This window comes from Cryptomeria japonica, chromosome 7 (assembly GCF_030272615.1).
Source record: "Cryptomeria japonica chromosome 7, Sugi_1.0, whole genome shotgun sequence".
Classification (NCBI taxonomy): Eukaryota; Viridiplantae; Streptophyta; class Pinopsida; order Cupressales; family Cupressaceae; genus Cryptomeria; species Cryptomeria japonica.
This window is the reverse complement of record NC_081411.1, coordinates 159,897,357-159,921,386: the sequence shown is the minus strand read 5'-3', so window position 1 is coordinate 159,921,386 and position 24,030 is coordinate 159,897,357. Positions and strand designations below refer to the sequence as shown.

At 36.9% G+C, this 24,030-nt stretch overlaps 1 protein-coding gene across 1 annotated transcript in view; it reads right to left on the bottom strand.

The window, feature by feature from the left end:
* Positions 1–24,030, bottom strand: part of LOC131856345 (multisubstrate pseudouridine synthase 7-like) — a 144,631-nt gene that overhangs the window by 22,657 nt on the left and 97,944 nt on the right. Inside the window, exon 15 of the mRNA XM_059208040.1 lies at positions 18,493–18,671. Within this exon, the coding sequence (XP_059064023.1) occupies positions 18,493–18,671 (179 nt within the window). The remainder of the gene's footprint in view (positions 1–18,492; positions 18,672–24,030) is intronic.

Sequence of the window (24,030 nt, the reverse complement as noted above, 5' to 3'; positions counted from 1 at the left end):
AGCATCAACCTCCAAAATTTTCCTAAGCCTACATTTTGAACTTTTGGGCTTGGTCATTATTTCGTCCTTTCCTTGATTCTCTAGGCTTTTATATATATATTAGATTTATTAGACTTCCCTTCATCTTGATACTTATTCCAAGCTATGCCTAACTCTTGGGCCCTACCAATTCTTTCATACTTTTTCAAAGACAAAATTTCTTCATTCCTTCCACCTTAGTACTCTTTTCATGAGTAATCTCCAAACTCTAATTCTCATAAGCCTCACTTTTTGTTACTTCCCCTAGGTTGTTCATTGGGAATTCTCTCTTTTAGCATGACTTCCCAATGCAATCAATCTTTGATATCTTGAACAATGCAATGAGATATGGATTTGGCGTGATCCTCAAAATTCAAAAGTACATACCTATTTTTGTTGAATTCCCACCAACTCACTAGAACACCCCAAAAAGCAACATGGTCATTGGAAAAGGACCCCACATGCCAAAAGGTACTAAATGTTGACAAGGATGAATTTTTTACTATACAAGGAGGGTTAAGCATATTTTTGGCAAGTGGTATATGTAATTTACATAGTATTTTACTAAAAGTGGTCAAGGTTTTCATTTATTTCCTATAATGTCCCCTATTAAGAGGCTGCCAATTCCTAAAGAGCAACATACATTACTACTTAAAATACTACATTAATTACATATTAAATAACTATGGTTGCTCATAGTACAACTAATATTGTCCTTATTCAAGCTCTAATCTTAATCCCTTCTGATTCTCAACCCTGGATAGGGATTTACTTGTCTAGAGCGCGATAACACCAGCTCCATAATGCAACCCAGATTTCAGGAACATCAGTCCATTCACCCTTGGGGCTCATAATGCAGCCCAGATTTCAAGATCATCAGTCCATTCACGCATGGGGCTCATCTATTTTTGGGATGGATTTACTCTGCCTCTCCCTATAACACCACACCTCTCCTAATGGGGGGAAGAATTAGAATTGATTAAGTACTTAGACTGTGAATATATTGATATCTCATTGTACCATGAATGCATTTGAAATTAAGTATGACGGCCATACATATTGAATCTATATTAATATTACTATTAAATTCTGCAAAAGAACATTATCAGACTTCATATATTATGCATACACATTAAGCACAACTCCATGCATACCACCAAGAACAACGATGTTACTGCCTGTAACTTAATAACAGTTCTGATCTGATCTGATCGATGGTGATGTCACTGGATGCTTTTGATTCCTTTCCTTTATATCTCTCAGTGTGAAGGAGAGGTTACACCTCTTCATCATGTATGCCCTTTGGCAAGAGAAACACCCTTTCACCATTAGCACCCTTTGAAAGAGTGCAACTCTTCATTATTTCTGCCCTTTGAAAGGGGCACAACCTTTCACAATCAGATCTGCACTTCTGAATCCCAAATTATCCTCTCTCAAATGAGATTATCTTCTCCCTTTTAAATCTCATGTTTGAGGGACTCACAACTTTCCATTTCATGTCTTTTGACCATTCATTAACTTAATCAAATTTTAATTGTATTCTTTTATATTTAATTTAATTTTATTATTATTATTTATTATTAAATTCTATTTCAAAGCGGGGACATTACATTTCCTCAAAAAGTCCTCCACCTATTTCACCTAAGTCTCATAGATTCAACATTAATGACACAATGACCCTGTAAACATTATTTAAATGGAACAAATATTGTAGGCAGTATGATGTCACATCATCTTGATTTTTTTAATTTTCCATGGATTCAATGGATTATTTGATCATTTGATGTACAGAATACAATAAAATTTATTAGAAACTTAATGGTATATCTTCATAGTAGGATTTTGGTGATTGATGTTATATTCTTCAAATGATAGATCACATTTTCAAGTTTGAAGATTGCAGTTTATGATAATAATGGCATGGTTATCGCTCACATTCTTTGTTGGTCATATCTTCATTTGTCCTAGCTACAAATCTCTATATGTCTCTATTTTCCTTTCATATAAAATGGGTCTCGATTCATTTTGGTTAAGGTAGTAAAGCATTGTGACTCTTTCTAGTCACGTTGTAACCCAATTATATACCAATATCCCATGAATGTAACATTAATTTTTATTTAAAGTTTTAATGACTGTAAGATTCATTTAGTAAATCAATATAAAATATATTCTATGCAATTTATATATTAGCTGTATTGTTGTTAAACTATTTTATGAAAATCAAGGAGATCCTTAGCTCACTTGTTCTATATATCAATTGCTAGCGAGTTTGCATTCAAGAGGTACAATAAAATAGTTTTACTTTTTGTAGTTTATGTCATGGTGAGAAATCTTTCTCCATTGATACGTGAAATATTTAAGTAAATAATATTTTATTAAGTAGAGTTGCATCTTCAGAGTAGAAGGGAATTCAAGAGTCTAAGCTCTATGGAAAGAGCTATGAACATTAGGCTTATTTGAATGTTAGTTTTTACTTGGATATTAGAGTTTTATTCGGATTTGACACTACTCCTAAAGGAGTAGGCATCGGTGTGATGGTTAAAATCCAATCAACCACATTCATTGTAAACCAAGAAAAATTTATAATCTTTTTATTTATTTTTGTTTAATTTGTTCTACCATTATGCATAATACATTATTGCATTTTTTTGCTAGAACTATTGTAAGCTTGTAACTCATAGAAACCCTAAAGGAATATTATATAGCATATTATAGTAAGTTAGAGATATTGTAGAATCTACTACTAAAAATATTATAAGTGATTAATGGCCTTAACTTATCATAAATTCAATCCTCGACATAGATGCCTAAAGTAGATCTATGAAGTTATGAATGACCTACGCTATTGTGGCTAGAACTAATCAAATGGTACTCATCTCAATTATAAGAGAAAAGCTCTCATAGTTAATTTCCACATTCTGTGAGAACCTTCTAACAACCAACCAAGCTTTGTATTTGTCTAATGTAGATTTTTTAGTCAATGGGTTTCTTCCTAAATGTAAGATTTGAGAGATCCCAAGTCTTTATTTTTCATGAATTTCATGTTTGGTAGCCATGCCATTTTCCCATTCTTGTTATCCTCTTGCCTCTCAATGATCTACCATTGATCATTTCACTTACCTGAACATCTCTAGTGGTGCTTTCCCACCACTTTGGTCTCCTCTTGGAAGTCCCTATATCCAAATCAGAATTGCCATCATGACTTGGGATCATGTATTTGTGTCACATGGATGCTGATCCAAGTTATTATTAATGAAAAATAGCTCTAAATCCTCGTACTCTAAATCACCCCCTTCAAGTAGAACTTCTTGAAGCCGAACACGTGAATCCTTAGCCACAATACACTAGTGCTCAATAATCTAGAACACTAAAGATGTTTTAAAAGGCCTTGCTTTCTCATCAATCACAACATCTCTATTGGAATTCACATAGTCAATGTTGACATCAATCAAACCGCATGCCTTATGACTATCATTGTACCCTCTAAGCGTCAATTTTTTACTCTTAAGATCTAATTTGGTTCACTTTTTATCTAGAATCTAGGCATATGCAATATAACCAAAGACCTTAAGATCAATAACTCTTGATTTCCTCCCGAACAATACTTACTCTAGTGTCTTATGTTTCACCATCTTGTGGAAGACCTGTTTAGCAAACAAAGTGCAATATACTACCTCAGCCCAAAACCTCTTGGGAACACTCTTATTCAGGGTTTTGAAACCCTTCTCACCAATATGACCAAGTCTTTGGTTCCATAACATCGATTTCTCCACTGGGAGTAAGCATTGGCATCCTTAGTTACCCAAAAATCCACGACCATTATATGTAGAAGCAATAGTCCTTTTCACAACTCGAACTAAAGGTGAGGATGAAGAATCCAAAGCCCTCTTCTTGGATTCCACAGAAGTACTATTTCATTGAACCATGCATGCATCCAACTTATACAATGTACCAATCCGAAGACCCTTAGCAAGCACCATAGACCTTCTAGTCATCTTGCATTGTTCTTGCAAGAAAACAACTTGCACACCCACATCACTCAATTTACTTACAGAAAGTAGATTTCATGCCAAACTCAAGATGTGTATAACACCATCGATCCCTGTCACTCTACCATTAGGGAATCTCATCTTGACTCTTTCACAACCAACAACCTTCAAATCACCGAGACACATCTTCCCACCATCATATTCTTCATACTTTGAAAACCAACCTCGACATGAGATCATGTGAAAACATGTACCCGAATCTATCAACCACACATCTTTCGATGCATGCGTTGCCAAGACTGTGACAAATGCTTCACCATCATCTTTAGAGGAGTTGTCTGAATCTAAATTGGAGGGTCTCTTTTTCTTTTTCTCCTCCTTACATTCTTACCGGAAGTGACTAAGTTTCACCACATTTCAAACACTTTTCCTTGGTCTTTCTGGGAGACTTAGACCTCCCACACGACTTGGATCTACCTCTTTCATCTTTCTTATCCTTCTTCTTGCCTTTCTCTTTTGGTCTACCACAAACTACAAGAGCCTCCTTAGATTACACAAAAGTCTTCCTCCACATCTCTTTAGAACTTAACAATGCTACCACCTCATCCATCTTGAACTTGGCGGTTGTACTCCCAATAGCCATAACAAGGTGGTCCCATTAGTCATGCAAAGGACACAACAAAAGAATACAACAATCTTCCTTCCTGATCTTATCACCAACAAAACGCAATCGAGCAACTATCATGTTGAATGCATTGAGGTGATCAACAACAAAATCCTCCATCTTCCATCTTTTGCAGTCTTCTCAAAATGGACATTTACCAGAGATTCAGCCTAATAAAGATCCCCAAGCTTCTTTCAAAGATCTTTCACAATCTTCTCTTCATGGGCATTTAACAAAACAAAGTCCACTAAATAGAGCCCTATGAGGCCCTTAGCTTCTCAATTCATTGTATCCCAAACATTGCATCCTATAGATCTCAATTAGCAAGCATGTCCTCTGTTTTCAACTTCCAAAGTTCGTAGTTGTTGCCATTAAACTTATCCATATCAACTTTTCCGGAGATGCTTGCCATCTTTTTCTTGCAACAAGATTTTGAAAATACTTAGCAAGGGCTCCCATTCAAACTGAGATTAGTATAAAATTCCAACTACCCAACAACGGTACCAAAACTGGCTAGGGTCTTGTTGATGTATTTTTTATGCACATGCGAACACAAAATAAAATACCAAAAAGTATCTTATCATCTCTTGAACAAAATCTCTCAAATGTTGAAGATTAGCTTAAGGATCACTTGAGAAGACTCCAAGGTTCATGAATGTAGGATCACTACGTGTGGATAAGCTCATTGGTTTGATGTGATTATGCTGGAATCACAAGGAGACTTATATTCGAATGCCTAAATGCTTGATTCGGTGGAACTTAGATCATATGATGTTACAATATGGTGATGCTTTTGATCCTAAACTAGCTCGAGTTTTTAAAAAATGGCAAAAGATGAAGGGTTAAGAGAGTCTATTCTAATCCTAAGAATGCAGGAAGATGAGTGAATGATTAGATGGAATCCTATTGAACAAGGTCTCACCATCAAAATGAACAATTTGACACAAGCTTAGTGCAATCTTTTAAGGATGTTTCTAAGATGTTCGAATCAATACCATTAAACATTGATCACCATTCAAGTTAATGCATAAGCAATGAGTGTAGAACGATTCGAAGTTAAGCTCACATCATTCCAATTGACCATGCAAGGCATCCTTACAATCAGCAAGAGGCTAGTACGTATGGACTAAACGGATTCCGTATAAATATATTCAATAAATTCCTCCACTCAATTTAATCAACATGAAAACAAATTGAGAAGCAAAGACCATGCGGGTTGTTGAAGTAACAAATCAAATTCACCATAACTTCAATGAAATCAATTGTTCTTTACAACAAGGTTTGGCAACAATCTTTGCCTTCTCCTAATCTAACTTCTATTCTAATCACTATTTCCTCTGCTAACTATTCGCTAACTTTGGCTATTATCCTTTACAAATGAAGAGTTTGAGCTTTTATAATGCTCTCAATATAATTCAATAGCTCAAATCAATTCGAGATCAATGGCCGAGATTTAACAATGAAAACCCTAATTAGGGTTTGTTACAACCAACTCAATTTGGCCAATGAGAAAATTACATTCAATGTGGACCAATAGATATCAGGGGTAGGTGCCTCGGAATTTGTGCCATCACTGGTGGGTCAGGTTCATTGAATCAAGACATGCTGAGGTGGATCTTTCTGACTGGAGGAATAGTGATTGGGACGATGACTAGGATTCCACCTTTATCTTGCACTTTATTGACTTGATTTGATTCATCATCATGAAGGGATGTTGAGAGATATCTCTTGATACTCATCATTATTCAGTTGCTCAATGTGATGATGATGATGAGAAGCAAACTTTGATTAACTCTTCTAAAACTATCTGCTTCTCAAATCGTGCTCGATGTAGGTCTTGTGATGACTTTGGTTGATCCTCCTTCGTTTTCGACATCCTTGATGAATGATGCAACTGGTTGAATGTAGCTCTTCAACGTACTGACTTTGATTCTTGGATTCCCGAAGGGAATTCAAAAGTGTAAAACATCCTTCCATCATGTAGGTTAGCCTTCTTTGATGCTCTTGTGTTTGTTGATGAAGCTTCTTGAAGAGGTTCTCCTTGTATCTTGCTTTGTTTCCTGCAAAACAAACAAGCAAGTATCAATTACACGATATATAGGTTTAATAAGAGCATATAGAGGGAATTTGCCTTCATGGAGGAGCACCTTGAAGTTGCTTTTCGCTTGTGGTGAGGAGTTCTTGAAGTTTATTTCATCCTTGATGTTCATTAAGTTTCCCTCGTCATGCCTTTGAATTTACTTTCATTCTTGAAATTCACTTTTGCAGCTCAAAACATGAAGTTCGCTTCCCTCTATCCATTCATGAAGTTCACTCTTGATCCTTCAAACATCAAGTTTACCTTCATAGGGAATTCACTCCATTTTCTCAAATCATGAAATTCGCCCTCAACCTCTAACTCATGAAGTGCATTTTGTATAAAATTCGCTCCATTTTATTGATTCATGAAGTTCATTTTGATGGAATTCGCTCCTTTTTATTGATTCATGAAGTTCATTTGAATGGAATTCGCTCCAAAGTGGCAACTCATGAAGTTGCAAAATTCGCTCCAAAATGACAACTCATGAAGTTGCAAAATTCATCCCAAGGGGTGTGCACATGATGTATTATTTCAATCACATTGCTTGCTTGCTTGTTTCTTCCAAACATGAAATCCGCTCCAAAACTCTCAAACCTGAAATTCGCTCCAATACTCAAACTCATGAAGTTGCTTCAAACATGAAATCTGCTCCAAAACTCTCAAACCTGAAATTCGCTCCAAAACTCTCAAACTCACGAAGTGCATTTTGTATAAAGTTCGCTTCATTTTATTGATTCATGAAGTTCATTTGAATGGAATTCGCTCCTAACCATCAACTAATGAAGTAGACTTGTATGAACTTCGCTCCAAATGTCCCAAACATGAAATTCGCTCCAAGATGGCAACTCATGAAGTTGCAAAATCTGCTCCAAAAGTGGCAACTCATGAAGTTGCAAAATACACTCCAAAGTGGCAACTCATGAAGTTGCAAAATTCGCTCCAAAGGTTGGATTCATGAAGTTCGTGTTAGAAACTCGTTCTAAATGGTGTGCACTTGAGGTCCTATTTCAATTGCCTTGTTTGCTAGGTTTGCTCGTCTTTCCCAAACATGAAATCCGCTCCAAAAGTCCCAAAGCTGAAGTTCGCTCCAACACTCCAACTCATGAAGTTCATGTTGTTGTAAAATTCACTCCGACTTGTGAGATCATGAAATTCGCTTGCAAAACCCAACTCATGAAATATAAATTTTGCTCCAACTTGTGAAGTCATGAAGTAGGAATTTTGATCTTGCTGCTCAACTCACGAAGTAAGGATTTCGCTCCACTTTTGCAACTCATGAAGTAAGGATTTCGCTCCACTTTTGCAACTCATGAAGTAAGGATTTTCACTCTAACTTAGCAATTCATGAAGTTCATGTTCTCTAATAAATTTATTCCCAACTCCACCTATGAAAGCTTGAAGATGCAATTCGCTCCAGCCTCCTTATTCAAGAATTTCACTCTAAAACATGGTCATGAAGTTCGCTTGAGATCATCTACTCATGAAGTTAAGAATTCGCTCCAAAAGGTGGAGTCATGAAGTGTGAATTTCGCTCCACTTGCTCAAGTCATGAAGTATGAATTTTGCTCCTCTACATGAAGTCATGAAGTATGAATTTCGCTCCACTTGCTCAAGTCGTGAAGTAGGAATTTTGATTCAAATGGTGAACTCATGAAGCTTGCTCTTGAGTGTTTGATCATGAAGTAGGCAATTTCCTTCATTTCTCTACTTCCAACATGAAGAAGCTCGCTCCAAATCTCCCAAGCATGAAGTTCTCTCCAAAAGTCTCACTCATGAAGTTCGCTTCAAGTCAGCAAGTCATGAAGTTTGTTTTATGTAAAATTTGCTCCAATCCTCTCAAGCATGAAGTTCGCTCCAAACCCCAAGTTCATGAAGTTTTGAAGGTGAAATTCACTCCTGAGGCTTTGAAGATGAAGTTCGCTTCTAAGGTTAAGTTCATGAGGTGGATTTCAAACCAAGACCAAACTCCCTTTTGTTCATTTTTGCTTACGCTCTCAACTTCAATACCACCCTGTAACTTGCTCCACATGAGATCTTAGAGTGAGTCTTCACTCTGTGGGAGAAGTGTAAGAAATTCACTACACAAGGAGTGTTCATGAAGTGAAGTTCACTCATCAAGAGTAGCACTTGAAGTGACCTGCAAATTGGCAATTCTTCCTTACTCATTGTTGTACTTTTGACATCTAGACCTTACAAACTTACTTACTTCACACTCATGCAAGACTATCTACCTAACTCCTTAGCCATTCTTGACGACTTACACCCTTCGAATGCAAAGGCTAATAGCAAAAACACAACTACCAACTAAGCTAAGATGGCCAACCCAGAAAGCGAAAAAGTGGGGGTCCCCATTTGCAATGGGGCGATGTGTGAATACCTCACAACAGGTCTTCTACCAACCAAAAGGAAGCTAAGGTGTAGAAAACGCTTCCTAACATAAATCTAGTGGGGTAGATAGCACAAATTTTCTTTACAATCTTTAACTATTATAGAAATAGAAACAGATTAAGAAGAAGATAATGAACATGCATAAAGATGAACAATAAACATAAGATCTATGTGAGGAAAACCCTTTTGGGAGAAAAACCCCACATTCCAAAAGCATTGTACAATAGAAGTACACTGCTTCTTCAATAGGAGCCTACAACTCATAACCCACAATTTGGATAAATTCCAGTAACATAACATTTCACCTGCAAAACATAAAATATATAATGCTCTCCAAGATAAAGATAGAAGAGGGGGTCATGCAAAACACTTGGTACACTTTTTCAATAACTTGTAAGCATGCAAATGACAAATGTATATCGCGAAATGATTCCCCATTCAAACCTTCTAGGTTAGGCACCAAAAATTTACTATCTTTAGGTATGACAGATGCTCTTACACCTCCTATAGTTGCAATAAAATATTTATTACTAACAACACTTATAACTGTAAGAGGATCAATCATGGTTGACTACCAATAGAAGATCCTCTTCCAACTTATGATTACCCAACTTGGGTGCCCATCTTCTCCATGCAAAGGTGTCCCCTAACACTTGTCCATTAGAATTTGTCATAAACTATCATAGGTTGTTGTGCCATAAAAAATTTCATAAGTTGTCAAAGGTAGGTGTGTCATAATTTGTCATTACATGACACAAGTCACCTACCTCCACAAAAAGTCCAAGATTCTATAAGTGGGACGCCTACTTCCTTGTGAGGACAAAATACTCCATGTCAGCTTCTTAGTAGGATGACAAATCAACAATAAGTATTAATATATATAATAGTACAATATCATAATAAAACTATAAAAGAAAGTTGATAGTAATAAATAAAGCTAATATATAATATAATATTTAATAAAATTAAAATAAATATTATAATATAGCAATATAATTTTAAATTATTAAAAAAAAAATTAATAAATAACAGCGTTCCACGGGGACGCATCCCCCCCCTTTTTGGGCGCCTCCCCCCGTCAGAAACGTCTCGGGGATGGGGGGACGGGGACGTGACGTCCCCCACCGTCCCGCTACCGCCACCCAAGCGCCACCGGGACGCGGAGACATCCCCGCGTCTCCCAGGGAGACGTGGAGATGTGGAGAGGTCTCCTTGGGAGACGTCTGGGCGCCTCCCAGAGAGACATGGAGACGCCTCCACGTCTCCTTGGGAGACGTTTGGGCGTCTCCCCATCCTTTGAGAAACATGCAGACATCTCTCCAAGGACGGGGAGATGCCCAGACGTCTCCTGTCGCCCCTCGTATATGCAATGTTTAAAATTAAAATTTAAAAATTAAGTGACTTTTTAAGTTTTTTGAGGGTTAAGGGGTAACTCTAATTGGACGTGGGCCGATAGAAAAATAACACTCGACGCCTTTAGAAAATAATAAAAGTATTTTTGGCCTCACGGGGCGCTGCCCCTCGACCCCGCCCTGTATCGCGACAAGGAACGCGCAAGGGGCGCTGCCCCTTGACTCCAACTTGGGGCCGCTGCCCCCAAACCCCCGTTGAAAAATATAGGGGGAAACCGCGCCGATAGAAGTAGGGAAAATCTAACCTCCGAGTCTGATTAGGCTCCATATAACAACACAACTTAGAAATCTTGGTATTTAGATTTAGTATTTCAAATTTCCTATAGTCTCATTTGAAATGTAATTCTTACACTGTAATACTGTCATACATCTTTTCAAAACTAGTTTTTCAAGTACTATATGTATATGTATAACTATATCAGCACCACCACCCCGCCACCCCCCCGCCGCCATCCCCTCGTCGTCCCCAAACTTAGGCCCTTGGTCCCCCCATCCCGGAAACGCGTCCCCCTGTCCCCAACGCCCGTGGAACACTGATAAATAATAAAGATTAATACATAATTAATTTTAAAAATTAATTATCATATAAAACTATTAATTTTTTATTATTTATCCTATTATCCATCTTCACTCCACCTGAGAGAAGACAGATTCATCTCAACTCTCAGGAATGTTGCAACTTAGTGGTGATAGGCCCAAACAATATCCGACCCCTTTCTTCCTAAAACAATAAGCATAGGAGTAGTTGAAATACTAGGGCACAAAATATAACTACAACGATTTATAGAAAATGCAGGGTCGTCACAGCAATAGGAAAAGACTTAGAAAATCCTCCAAAATTCTCTTGGGACTATTCCACATGAACCTATAAACTATTTCTCAAACACCTGCCACAACCCATAAAGAACCAAATCCAAATCTAGATCCAAGCCAAATTGTACCTAAACCGGCTAGTCCAAGGGGGCGAATCAGTAACTTAGTTTTCAAGTTACTCGTAGAATCCGTTTACATACAACTATGTACTTCTCATTATAGACACCTAAAATTGTCCCATGCCTACAAATACTAATTTTACTAATTAATTCTCTTTATTAATTAAATAATTTCAATTCTTTAATTAATTTGACTTCATTCTTCTAAACTAACTAAACTAACATTATTCTTCCATTTCAAAATATAAAATTCAAATTTCCCTCCAAATTAAGTAATTTTTAATTATTTAATCAGCTAATGTTCATCTAATATTAATTAAATAATCTTATTATTTAATTAATCCTCTTTATGTACTTTAATTCAATAATCTGTATTATTTAATTAAATCAATTTCCATTGTCCTCCCACAATTAAATAATTACCCCAAATAATTTAATTAGCTAATAAGGTCCTCTCAATTAAATAAATTTTCTAATTTGTTTAAATTAATTTCTCACATTTAAATTTAATTTAATTTCTTACACATTTCATTTAATTTAATTTCTATCACATTTCAAAAACCAAATTTCTCCAAATTCTATGAAATGTTAATTTCATTCATTTTCCTACATCACATGTCAAAAATGGGTAACTACCTGTTGTGACCTTTTTCACACATCGCCCCATTGCAAATGGGGACCCCCCTTTTTCCTGCTTTCTAGGGTTTTTGTTAGTGCCCGGTGGCCTTCCGCTTCAGTTCTGCTCGGAACTGTCAAGTTTTGAATGGTTGGAGTCCTAGAGATTGAAAGTCAGTTTATGCAAGCCAAGTGATAACAAAGTTCGGACATCGTCAAAGTACCTAGAAAGGCCAAAGGACGAAGATCGCAGTTGATTTGAACGAATTTGGACAACTTTCTATTTTTAGAAAGTTTGCTTTCTTGCTTTTTCCTATTTTTTTAGGAAGTTTCATTTTTGGCATTTTTAGCCCAATCCTTGGTATGGCTATTTTTAGAAAATTTTCCCCATTTTTTAGGGATTTCTACTTTTTGCTTTTTTGGAATGGGGACCTAGGGTTTGCATTGGTGGCACTAGCATGCATCGAAAGCTATCGAAAATTTTCAAGTTTTGACCCAAAAAGCTAAGTTCCTATATTTTAGGAGGTCATGGCACATTCAAAGGATAATCAGCTCGAAAAATCATCTAAGTCTGGAAATTCGCATATGTCATCCTGATTTGGCCTGAAATTTGACTGTCTGAAAATTTGAAAGATCTCCTAAAAACTAGAATTTGCATTATAAGTCCTAGAGATCTGAAACCACTCTCAAACATCCTGACAATATATAGGAAATATAACTTGAATGTTATATTTCATATACAGACAAAACAGACTTGTTCCATCCTCAGAGTGCACACTCCAAACTCCGCTCAAGGTAATGATGAATGGATGTCTATGAAAGTCCGCCATGATGGTGATCTCTTAAAACTCCACCCTACTTGGTGATCTCTCAAAAGTCCACGCTCTTAAGGTCTGCCAAAACTCCACCCTATGCAAGAGTCATGAAAAGTCCGCCTTGGAGGTAGAAGAAAAGTCCGCCCTCTTGCTGAAGCCTCCAAACTCCGCCCAAGGTGTTGATAAGATGAAGCCTTCAAAGTCCGCCCTCTTGGTGAAGCCTCCAAACTCCACCCAAGGTCACTAGGAAGTCCGCCCTTAAAGCATGTCTCCCAAAACTCCGCCCAAGGTGCTGCTGAGTGGATGTCTATGAAAGTCCGCCCATGATGCCAAGTCTCCAAAGTCCGCCTTGGAGGTAGAAGAAAAGTCCGCCCGCCTTGGTGAAGTCTCCAAAGTCCGCCCTGTGGAGAGAGGTTAAAGTCCGCCCAAGATGATAAGTGTTTTGCCTTGAGCTCTCCAAAGTCCGCCTTAGGATGAATAGAATAGTTCCTTGCCTTGTGTCATGCAGTTCAAAGTCTGCCTTAGGATGAACATATGCAATTTAAGAAGTGGTTTGAAGTCTGCCTTCTTGAAGATTGTTCCAAGTTTTGATCCACCTATTACTAAAAGTCCGCCCTTGTATTGATTGCAAGGTTTTGAGTGCACAAAATCTAACCCCTCCAAAGTCCGCCTTGAGGGAGATCTGGTTAAAAGGCAAGGTACACATGTTTCAAGATGTCCGCTTTGTGGGGTGAAGGCAAATTTCAAGTGTAAGAAGAACTCTACCTTGAAGATGTTAAGGGTAGCAAGAGGTAAGTCTAAGGCAAGCAAAAGTCTGCCTTGGAAGGCATGAAAGATGATTTCAAAGTAAAGAAAGTCCCCTCTACTTAGAAGTTGAAAGATGATGCCTATGTCTAGAAAGTTAGCCCAACCTTGCAACAAGTTATAAATATGACCAACAAGGTCCGCCTTGAGAAAGATGTGGTTAGGGTAAAACATGAAGTGCACATAAACATAAGGAAAGTTCCCACTCTGAAAAAGGTTCGACTTTGCCTTGCAACACAATGAGAAACAAACTTCATGAAGTTTGCCTAAGTCAAAGATGAAGTCAAAGGAATATTCATTGGTGATGTCATCCAAATCTTCATGAAATTTGAACTAATTTCCAAATTAGAGAGTTTTGAAAAGGGATATTTAAAGATCAAGTTCGAATCAGAACTAAAAATTGAATTGGAAACTTGGATTTTGAGAAGAGTTCGAACTAACAATGAAATTAGAAAGTTTTCAAAACAAAAAGTATTGCAAGTATAGTTCGAATTTAAGCCCATAATCAAATTAGAAACTCATATCCATGAAGGAGTTCGAACTTGAACCGTAATTAGAAAGTTTGTCAAGGTTAAGATCTGCAGATTTGGATTGAATTTAAACTCAAAATTAATTTAGAAACTTGCAAGAGTAAAGAGGTTCGAACTGAAGGAGATGATGGTACAAATTCATTTTAAAATTAGAAACTTCCTCCATGACCAAGATTGAATTGAAGTCAAGAATGGAAGTGCATTTGCGTGTTTCTAACTTTGAATTTAAGTTTGAATACAAATAAACAATCTCTCCTCTCATTATTGCACAACAAGAGTTCGAATTTTATGAAGAGTGAGAGCATTTTCAAGCAAGCTTCTTGCAGGTCTGAGGGTTTTATTGCAGATTGGAGGTATTGCAAGGTGATCTCTTGCAGATTGAGCGAACTTTTGATGGAGTTTTAATTTTTCAACCTCATTCTTATCAAGTATCTGCAGATTTTGGAGTCCAATCAACTAGTAGAAGGCAGAACTTTCAAGTTTTCTGAGTTTTGTTCCTTCTATATTCTCATTTCTATCAAAGGTGAAGTTGATTGGTGGGCAGACTTATCAATTTTCTCATTTTTTCTGAGTGTATTGGGGGTGTCTTTATCGGGTTTATCCAAAATTTTGATAAGAGGATCATTTTGAATTGAACAATCTTTCTTTCAAGCATGACCTTCTAAGTGTTCGCAGCTTGTTTCAAAGCTAAAAGTATCGAAAAATCGGAAGACCAAAGCATTCTGCCATCTAACCTTCAAAACTTTGCACTAAAAGATAGATTTCTAACTTATTTTCCTTTGGTTTTACAAGTCGCAGAAGGAAATAGAAGTGAGATCATCATAGAGTTCGCAGCTGGAGTTTCAAGCCAAACGGAGGATTGAGGACAAGTTCACGAGCAAGGTTCATTTGAGCGTGAAGATAGCCAAAATTTGGTTAAGTATGGGAAATAATTCACAAAGAAAAATCCAATTTCCTCAATTATGATGAAGGCATGGAGAAATTCTTCTCCAAATTTCAGGGTATCAAGAAGGAGGGCATGATCACAGCGAATGTCCGAACAGCTTGATTCTATCATTTCATATTTGCAAGGGGTTATCTAGAGCTTTCACCCTCCTCTCGCACAACATAAATTGGAGCCACGAAGAAGCAAGCATAGAGTCGTCTACAAGAAATTATTCTAAGAAATTCAACAATTTTCCTTTCAAACTTCATGGGCCTGCCAATCATTCCTCCTGAATCAGGTAGAGAACCTTGTCCAATACTTCAGCCAGACTTGGATTTCAGCGACGAACAAGAAAACATCATCACAGAGTTATGCAACTTAACCTGGAGTGTAAAAAGAAATTATCCTGATTGGTGTCGAATGTGCTTTATCCTTGAAGAGGAGGAAGAGATTGCTGACCGCATTAACGCACAGATTCAAGGAAGAGAGCAACATCCATTGCCGCCCCAAGGAGTTGATCTAGCTCCCGTACCTGCTCCTGCATCGCCTCAACAAGATTAGGAGTGACTCACGCTGCGGTGGCTCCTCGTCATCTTTCGACCAATCAGATTGCTCCAAGTCAACATGCCCAAATTCAATGAACCTAATTTATCCGAAAAGGAAACTAGACACATACTTTAGTGAGAATGGCAATTGTGCCACTTGTCATGTTCTCATTCATTGAAACTAATAGAGTTCAAGGAAACCCTAATTAGGGTTTGTAACTTTCAATCTGGGCCCTTGATCACTGTTTGATCTCGGTCGTTCATTTATTTTCTGAAAACTATATAAGGCTACCTCCTCTCATTTGGAGAGTGTGAGGTTTTTGATATATTGTTGCGTGGTCATATTTTCAAATAATATATTGCATGTGCACTTTCTCTTAAGGCTTTGTAATCTCTGTTATTTGAGTGATTAGCATGGTTTCAATTTCCTCAACACTTTAGTTAAAGTTAATTTAGATTTACTTTCATGTTGTTAGAATTGAATGAAGGATTTGATAAGTGTTAATTGATGGTGTATCTCTGCTCATACTTTTGGTGAATGGATGATTTCCATCTCTCTGTGCAAAGTTAGTTTGAGCCTATCCTCTGTGCATGCCAACATTCCGATCATAAGCACAACCCATTGAAGATTGCACCTGCTTTGTGTAGTTGTCCTCAGTGTGGCGAAGCAAAGTGTGGTTCCCCAAGAGCACCCAGTTAATACCGTCTCCGGAATTCGTAGGATTAGATCAGCTTTATGAAACCCTGTCCCTTTTTCCCTTTTTGAAAGTCTAAAACCTGGAAAATCTAAAAAAAAGAAAGAGCCTAAAATTGATAAATCTATCTAAGTCCAGAAGATTGAAAAGACACTTGTAAACGTGAGTCCCCCTTGAGATTTTCAGCATACACTACCCAAGTAGCTATCCCACTAAAGTCGCTTGTTCGCACATATAGACCTTGGAATCAGTAGTGATTTTTCAGGAGGATAGAATACCTTCGGGTATCTTATTCTAATGTTTGGTAGATGATAAAACAAACACCAACACTACCTCTGACTCGTCAATCACTTTTTCTAACTAGTCAATCAGTCCACCTTTTTCGAATTCACTTTTTTTTACTAACTCATCTATCCACAAATTTAGTCAATCAAATCAGTTAACTTGCCAATCAATTCAGTCACTCAAACATCTCCCAACTACCTTGTCTCAACAATCCTTTACCATTGATCATTCTGCTGTCAAATCAATCTTGGTCGTCAATTCGAATTCCCAAAATCTATAAATTCAACCTCATTCTCAATCATAAACAACCAAAGTCTTTGAATTATTGTTATACCTCCGCAGTTATTGTACTACTCTAAGAGCCACTGCCATCATATGCCACAAGAAGGAGAAGAGAAATGGAGGCACAACCATTGTGTTCATCATATGGTTTGCTTAATTGATTTATGTTTATTTTGTTATTGCTTTGTTGAATTTTGAATGCTTCCTTTATCATGCTTATGATTAGAGTTGATTAGTGATTGATCTTGAGTTACTGGTTGCTCGTAGGATCTCTCTTAGGCTGTTCCCCCAAATTTTCCGTCATCACACTCACCATCACTGTTAACAAGATTGGGGAACATGGACCAAAGTTCTGAACCCCAAGTACTTTCTGAGTGTTGTAGTTTGTACCCCCGACTTAGTCATACAAAGGGAACAAGAATTAGATCCAATAGAATACTAACTCGTTAAGTGAAAATAAGGAATATCACATAACCCAATATAGATAGAACTCTTGCATTCTAGAATTCACACGCGTAAAAATATCCAAATTACTTATGATGGAACATGAAAAATAGGGGCATCACTGAGCAAAGCTTCTTAACTTAAACACCCCATTCCCCCCTTCCCCCAGTTTTTTGCAGGCTTATACTCGCTTATGTGACTTCATACAACATTTCTACAACCACCACAAAGGAGTATTAAACTTGGCTAGCAACTTCAGAAAGATTTGGAGCATCACAGTCATAGGGTACTACTATTTGAAGGAGGTTGCCACTATGAAGTCAGATACTAGCACCCCATGCAGGACATAAGTGTGCCTGTCAGGCCCCACCACTTAGAGAGGGTCACCATCGTGTCCTCTGATCAGTATTCCCTACATAGTTTTCTGAGAGTCCTATATAAATCCAGAAGCTTCTCCAGCCAGCTTTCCAATCTTCTAAAGCTAATTCGGAACTTCTAAAATCATTCCAAACATGCTTTCTCTAACCTCTCCCCTATTTTCCATACTAGTTTCTAGCTCAATCTCAACTCTAGTGCTTATTTTACTTAGTTTAGATCTGAAATTGTCTATTTTACTGTTATTGTGATGAAAATCAGATTCTGTAAGTGAAATAACACATAGGAATCAAATTAACAAACTTAAACATCTAGATGTCACGTATTTTTATCAGTCACAACTCACAAGTAATATGGATGTGAATCATGTGATCACCAACAGAATAACTTTAAACAGAGAGAAAGAGAGAGAGGTGCCCTATTTTTATAGTTCGTCCCTTGTTCATCATGTAGTATCAATGCAACACAAAACACCAAGAGCTGTACATTTCTCTTTTATCAGAAAAAAAGAAATTTATGACCATGACTCAGCTGTGCATTACTGAAACAAAAAATTGAGAGAAAACCTTGATATCACCAATCTTATTGATTCTAAAACCCAATGATACATAAAAAACAACCAGAAATGATGTGATTGATGTGTTTGTGTAGCTTTGAATATTAAGTACAGAATTTATACACATAACCATCTTACCTTTGCTACACTGACACTTTCTTGAGATAAATCACTCTCGGTAGTCTCATCTATAACATCAAAGTCATATCCAGCAACTTCATCAACATCTTCCTTTTCATCCTTGTTATTTGGATTTTGTTTATCTACTTCAATTTCCTTACAATACACAAGATCTCCTTCAATAACTTTCTCAACTCCTGCAAATCAGACAAGTGGTAAAATCAAAATATTGGTATTATATGATAACAAAATGGTAAGAGTTTGTATTTGCTGCAAGTTAGGCACAAAGAATGAATTATAATAACTACATACACTTATAGTTATAGACATACAAAACCAGGAATATTTGTAAACTATAGTCTATATCACCAAAAGTAAGGATGTTAGAGGTTCCATGAGAATTAGTTTAAACCTGGAAATTAAAGCAACTATAAACATTCATTCTAGATTAGCTTAGCATGCAAGAGAAAACCAGATCAACCTATGAATTATCTGAACCATAAACCATGCACTGCAACTCCTCCAGAGCATGCAGCAAAAGGAAAAATTTAAAAGCATTACAAAACATCCAAAATAATGCCTCTGACAGAGATAGCGGCTCACCTCTTGCTCTATCTTTCAGATTTCCATAATAATTCTCTATATACAAAGGTTTAAATCCGTGTACATACATGGCAAGGATAAAATTTGAAATAGAAATAACATCAGGGAACACAACTCAAAAAAAATCACGATTAAGTATGAATAATTAAAATTAAAAAAACATAGATGTATAAATTAATAGTAGGTGCAACAAACATAGAGTAAATAAACATGTATTTTTAGAACACAATTTACGATCGTACAACAGAAACAAAGCTCCAATAAAGCATTGAAGTAAAAAGAATACAATCAACACCAAGATATGAGGTAACAAATGTACCTCAACTACTTGCTATAAAGAAGACAATCAATTGAAACCAAGCGATGAATGATGTATGCATCCCAAGAATATATTGTAGATATTCACCAACCCTAATTATCTACATGTCACCTATACCAATAACACTTGAGTATTATAGGCTAATCATCTATCAATGATACACAACATAGGTCCAATCCAAATCCCAAAGATTTCACTAAACAATAACTTATTGTGACACAGAACAATAGCTTATTGTGACGAAAGTGATTACTTTGATCAATATTACAAATGGGAATCTCAAAGGGACCTATCACACTTGCAATACTTACACTTAGTTTGCCAATAAACACAAAGTAACCATTGACAAACATAACTCACAAACTAAACAAGCTGCTGAAAACTCTCCAAAATTTTGCAAATCCAAGTTTTTGCAAGTTTGACTTGCAAATTTTTCCACCAAGTTGTTGACAATAATAGTTGAGTTTTTTGGCAAGTAATTGACAAGTCTGAAGGTTTAACTCACACTGCACCTTAAAAATTGGAGAAAAGCAGCAAATACACATAAAAACATGGATTTTTTCCTTTATAAGCCCTATTTGGCTATGTAGTAGCACTAGAGTGTTCTAATGCAGATTGTAAGGATTTTTTAGGGGATTTCAAGAACAATATTCTAAAATTACAAATTTGTACCAAATTCATTCATTTTTTAAATTTTTTTCAAGAATATAAAATTGTAAATAATTTTATACTTTTCCATGCATGTTAAATTTACAAATTTTATTGTATTGAATTGATTCAATTTATGTAAAATTGTTTGTTGAGTAAAATTTAAATAATATACAATTACACAAATCTATTTGAATCCTTTTATTTTCAAATTAATTTTTTGAATATAGAGTTTACATTTAAACTTTAAGGATTCAAAATGTTATTTTTGTCTCACTCATTATTTCAATTACCAACCTTACCATACTAAGTATCAATTTTTCAAAGGCATTTAAATTTTATATGATTTTTCTAAAATTCATGTTCAAATTGTTGTATGTTTTCAAACATTTTTTTAATTTATGTTATGTAAGTTAATAGACAATGGCATCCAATTCTGCATTAGGTTCAAACTCAGCAAGTGGAAATCATCCTGTTGGGAATAAAACCCATTGAAGTCATGACCCCACTAGAAAACATGCTGTTATAATGGGACCAATAGTGAGAAGTGTGATTTGTAACTCGTGGACAAAGAAGCTTAGCAGATGTATCAACTGCCTCAAATTCTATCTTGCAGACATTCCTTGTTCCAATTCGAAGTTGTCCACAAGGTCTTAGAAGAGGTGAAACAAGAGATAATAACACTTCTTGCATTACTAGATGAAAAGAAATTGGAGAAGACCATGGAACAATAAATAATTGCTCTTAATTTGCCAACAAAACCAATGAGGATACAATGGGCATTGTGGGCTCTAGTCACAGTCCACACATACATAGAACATCCACCTCATACAAGTAGAGCTCAATCACAAGAATTCTTGCGTCTAGAAACATACATGGAGCACAACCTTCATTTGAAGGTACAAGGTGTAACAAGGAGGTGCACAAAGAAACAACTAAGGCATGAGCAATATTCTGGTGTAATAACAACCTTCCCTTCAATGTAGCAAAATGTTCATATTGGGAGTATTTGGTGATGATATTCATAGCTTACACAAAAGTGAATGTGCCCTTTCTAAAGGAGTTAAGCAGTAGGTTGCTCCAACATGCTATTGCAGATGCAAAAATAATTGTGGAAGATCAAAAGAGGCAATATCAAAAGTTTGGATGTACAATTCTTTCAGATGGATGGATGAATGAAAGGAATGCACCCTCATCAATTTTTAGTGGCTTAATATGATGAGTTTATTTTTTTAAGGTGATTCATGCCTCTAATATAATAAAAACACAAAAACTTTGAGCTTGATGTTGAAGGAGGTTGATTTAGAGGTGGGCGAGCATATATAATTTTGTGCAAGTTGTCACTACTAATGCAACAACATATGTGGCAAATGGAAGATTACTCCAACATAGGCATCTAACACCCTTCTAGATCCCATGTGCAGCCCATTGTCTTGACCTTCTTTTGGAAGACGTAGGCAAAACTGATTAGGTGAGGTCAGTTGTAAATGTAAGCAACATAACAAAATATATTTACAATCACTCTTCAGTTCTTAAGTTGATGAGATATCACACCAAAGGGAAAAGGGCTTGTCCAATTGAGTGTCACAATGTTGCAACCAATTTTCTAACATTGAAAAATATTTCTAGTTTAATGACATCCTTGAAGCGAATGTTTGTGAGAGCATAGCTAGACTCAACATGTTCAAAGAAGTTTGATAGAGAGAGGACCGCAAAGATAATTTTTGATAACGTCTTTGCCAACAGAGCTATAGATATTGTCAAGATAACTTCAAACTTCAAATTAAATCCTTTATTTCTCAACTTTAAAAGTATTTAGTTTCATTGTAACTTTAATTGTTTGTACTTTGTAGGTCTTGTAGTTATCAATGAGGGTTTTGACCTTAGTGGATGGGGAATAAAACCAAAAGGGATACAAGTATGAAGCCATGGATAGAGCAAAAAAGGCCATCCAAAACTATTACCAAGGGAATACAAATAGGTTTACCCCCATTTGAGAGATCATTGATTGGAGGTAAATCAATAAATTCCATGAACCCATTCATGTAGTGGGGTACTTCCTCAACCCAAAGTTTTTCTTTTTTGATAGCTTCACAAATGCTAATGGGCAGATTATGGAGGGCCTCTCAACATGCATCTTCTAGTGGGAGACCTCATCATTTCATAGTTGCAAAATTATAAGAAAGCTCGAGGGAGGCTCCTTTCTTCACCACTAACTATCTAACGAAGATCCACCCAAACACTAGGTGACAAAAAGTGTAATCTTGTATCTTGCAAGTTGCATATTACAATCAATAATAAAATATTGTTTATATAGAAACTCTTGAATATCTTTTTTTAAAGATTATTGGTGAGAAAATAGCGGTGGAAATAATCCAAATCTTCAAAAAATTTGTCTCAACCTTGTGCTTCTAATTTCGCCAAGAGGCATCTTCTATAGAGGCAACATGGATTAAGGAGTTTGTGCACATAAAAAAGAAATGCTTAATATGCCTGGGAGTTGCAACATATTCCAAGAGTCGGCACTACCATGCAGTTGTAGACAATCACGTCTTGGCTCTTTAAGTCTGTAATAGTTTTCAAGTTAAGAATGTCCCCCACCAATAGCTTCCCCTTCGAATAATTCCCTTTTTGCTCCTCCATGGTCATTTGGAACGAACCCTAGTCTACAACTCAGATTACTTCACCATCCTCAATTCAATTTTGGCTCATGTTTGAGACATAAAAAAAAGTGACTTATATTCATAAAAAAGAGGGGCAAGTGAGTATCAAACTCTGGAAACAAATATGTCTCCATGATTGCAGCTAGAGGTAACATTTAATTGAGGTAAGCATCGGGAAAATCCTCATTTACTCCTTCCCCAGGTTCTCTAGATTTGATTCTTGATAGTTGGTCTGCTATGACATGACTCTTCCCAGGGCGTACAATGATTGTAAAGGTGAATTCTTGGAGCAATAGCAACCATTGACTTACTTGTCCTTGGATTATTGGTTTGTTCACCAGGTACATCAGGGCTTGATGGTCTACGTAAAAGGTGAATGGTGTCGCCAAGAGGTAGTAGCGGAACTTCTACACTGAGTACACCATCCCAAGTGTCTCCCTCTTTGTCGTACTGTAGTTTCATTCGGCCTTGGAGAGCAGACGGCTAGTGAAAAAAATAGGGTGGTCCAACCCCTGCACGCCTAATTGTGCCAAAGTGGCGCCGATGGCAAAGTTGGAGGCATTCACTTGGACATGGAACTCCTTATCCCAATCAGGGTACGCCAAGATTGGTGCACTCACCAATTGGGATTTCAATTCCTTGAATGCTTCCTCCTGTTCTGCTCCCCACGTGAATGGTTCACCTTTTCTCATCAACTTATCCAGAGGGCATGACACCTGTGCAAAACTTTTGATAAATCTCCTATAATAGCCGACATGTCCCAGGAGGGATTTTACCCCCATGACATCCATGGGACTCTCCATGTTTACAATTACCCCTACCTTGTCGGGGTTTGTCTTCAACCCTTCCTTATACACAATATGCCCCAACAGCTTACCCTGCGGTACCATGAATTGGCACTTCTTAGGGTTGAGGGCTAGTTGGGCCTGCCTACACCTCTCCATGCATTCTCCGAGTGCGTTCAAATGGGTTTTCTGCTTGCTGTAGATAGACCAATCATGCAAGAATGCCTTGAAGCTTCCAACCAACATCCCATCAAAGATGTGCAATATAATCCATTGGAAGGTGGTCAGGGCATTACACAGTCCGAACAACATGCAATTGTATGCATATACTCCATCCTCCACTATAAATGTTGTTTTCAGTTTATCTTCTTCGACAATGCTGATTTGGTTGTATCTAGAAAATCCGCCCAGGAACGTGTAAATCTTGTGGCCTGCTACCTCCAAAATGTTGTCAGTGAATGGAGTCGGGAACAGGTCCTTGATAGTCACGACATTCAACCATCGGAAGTCCACACATATCCTGTTCTGATTTGCTTCC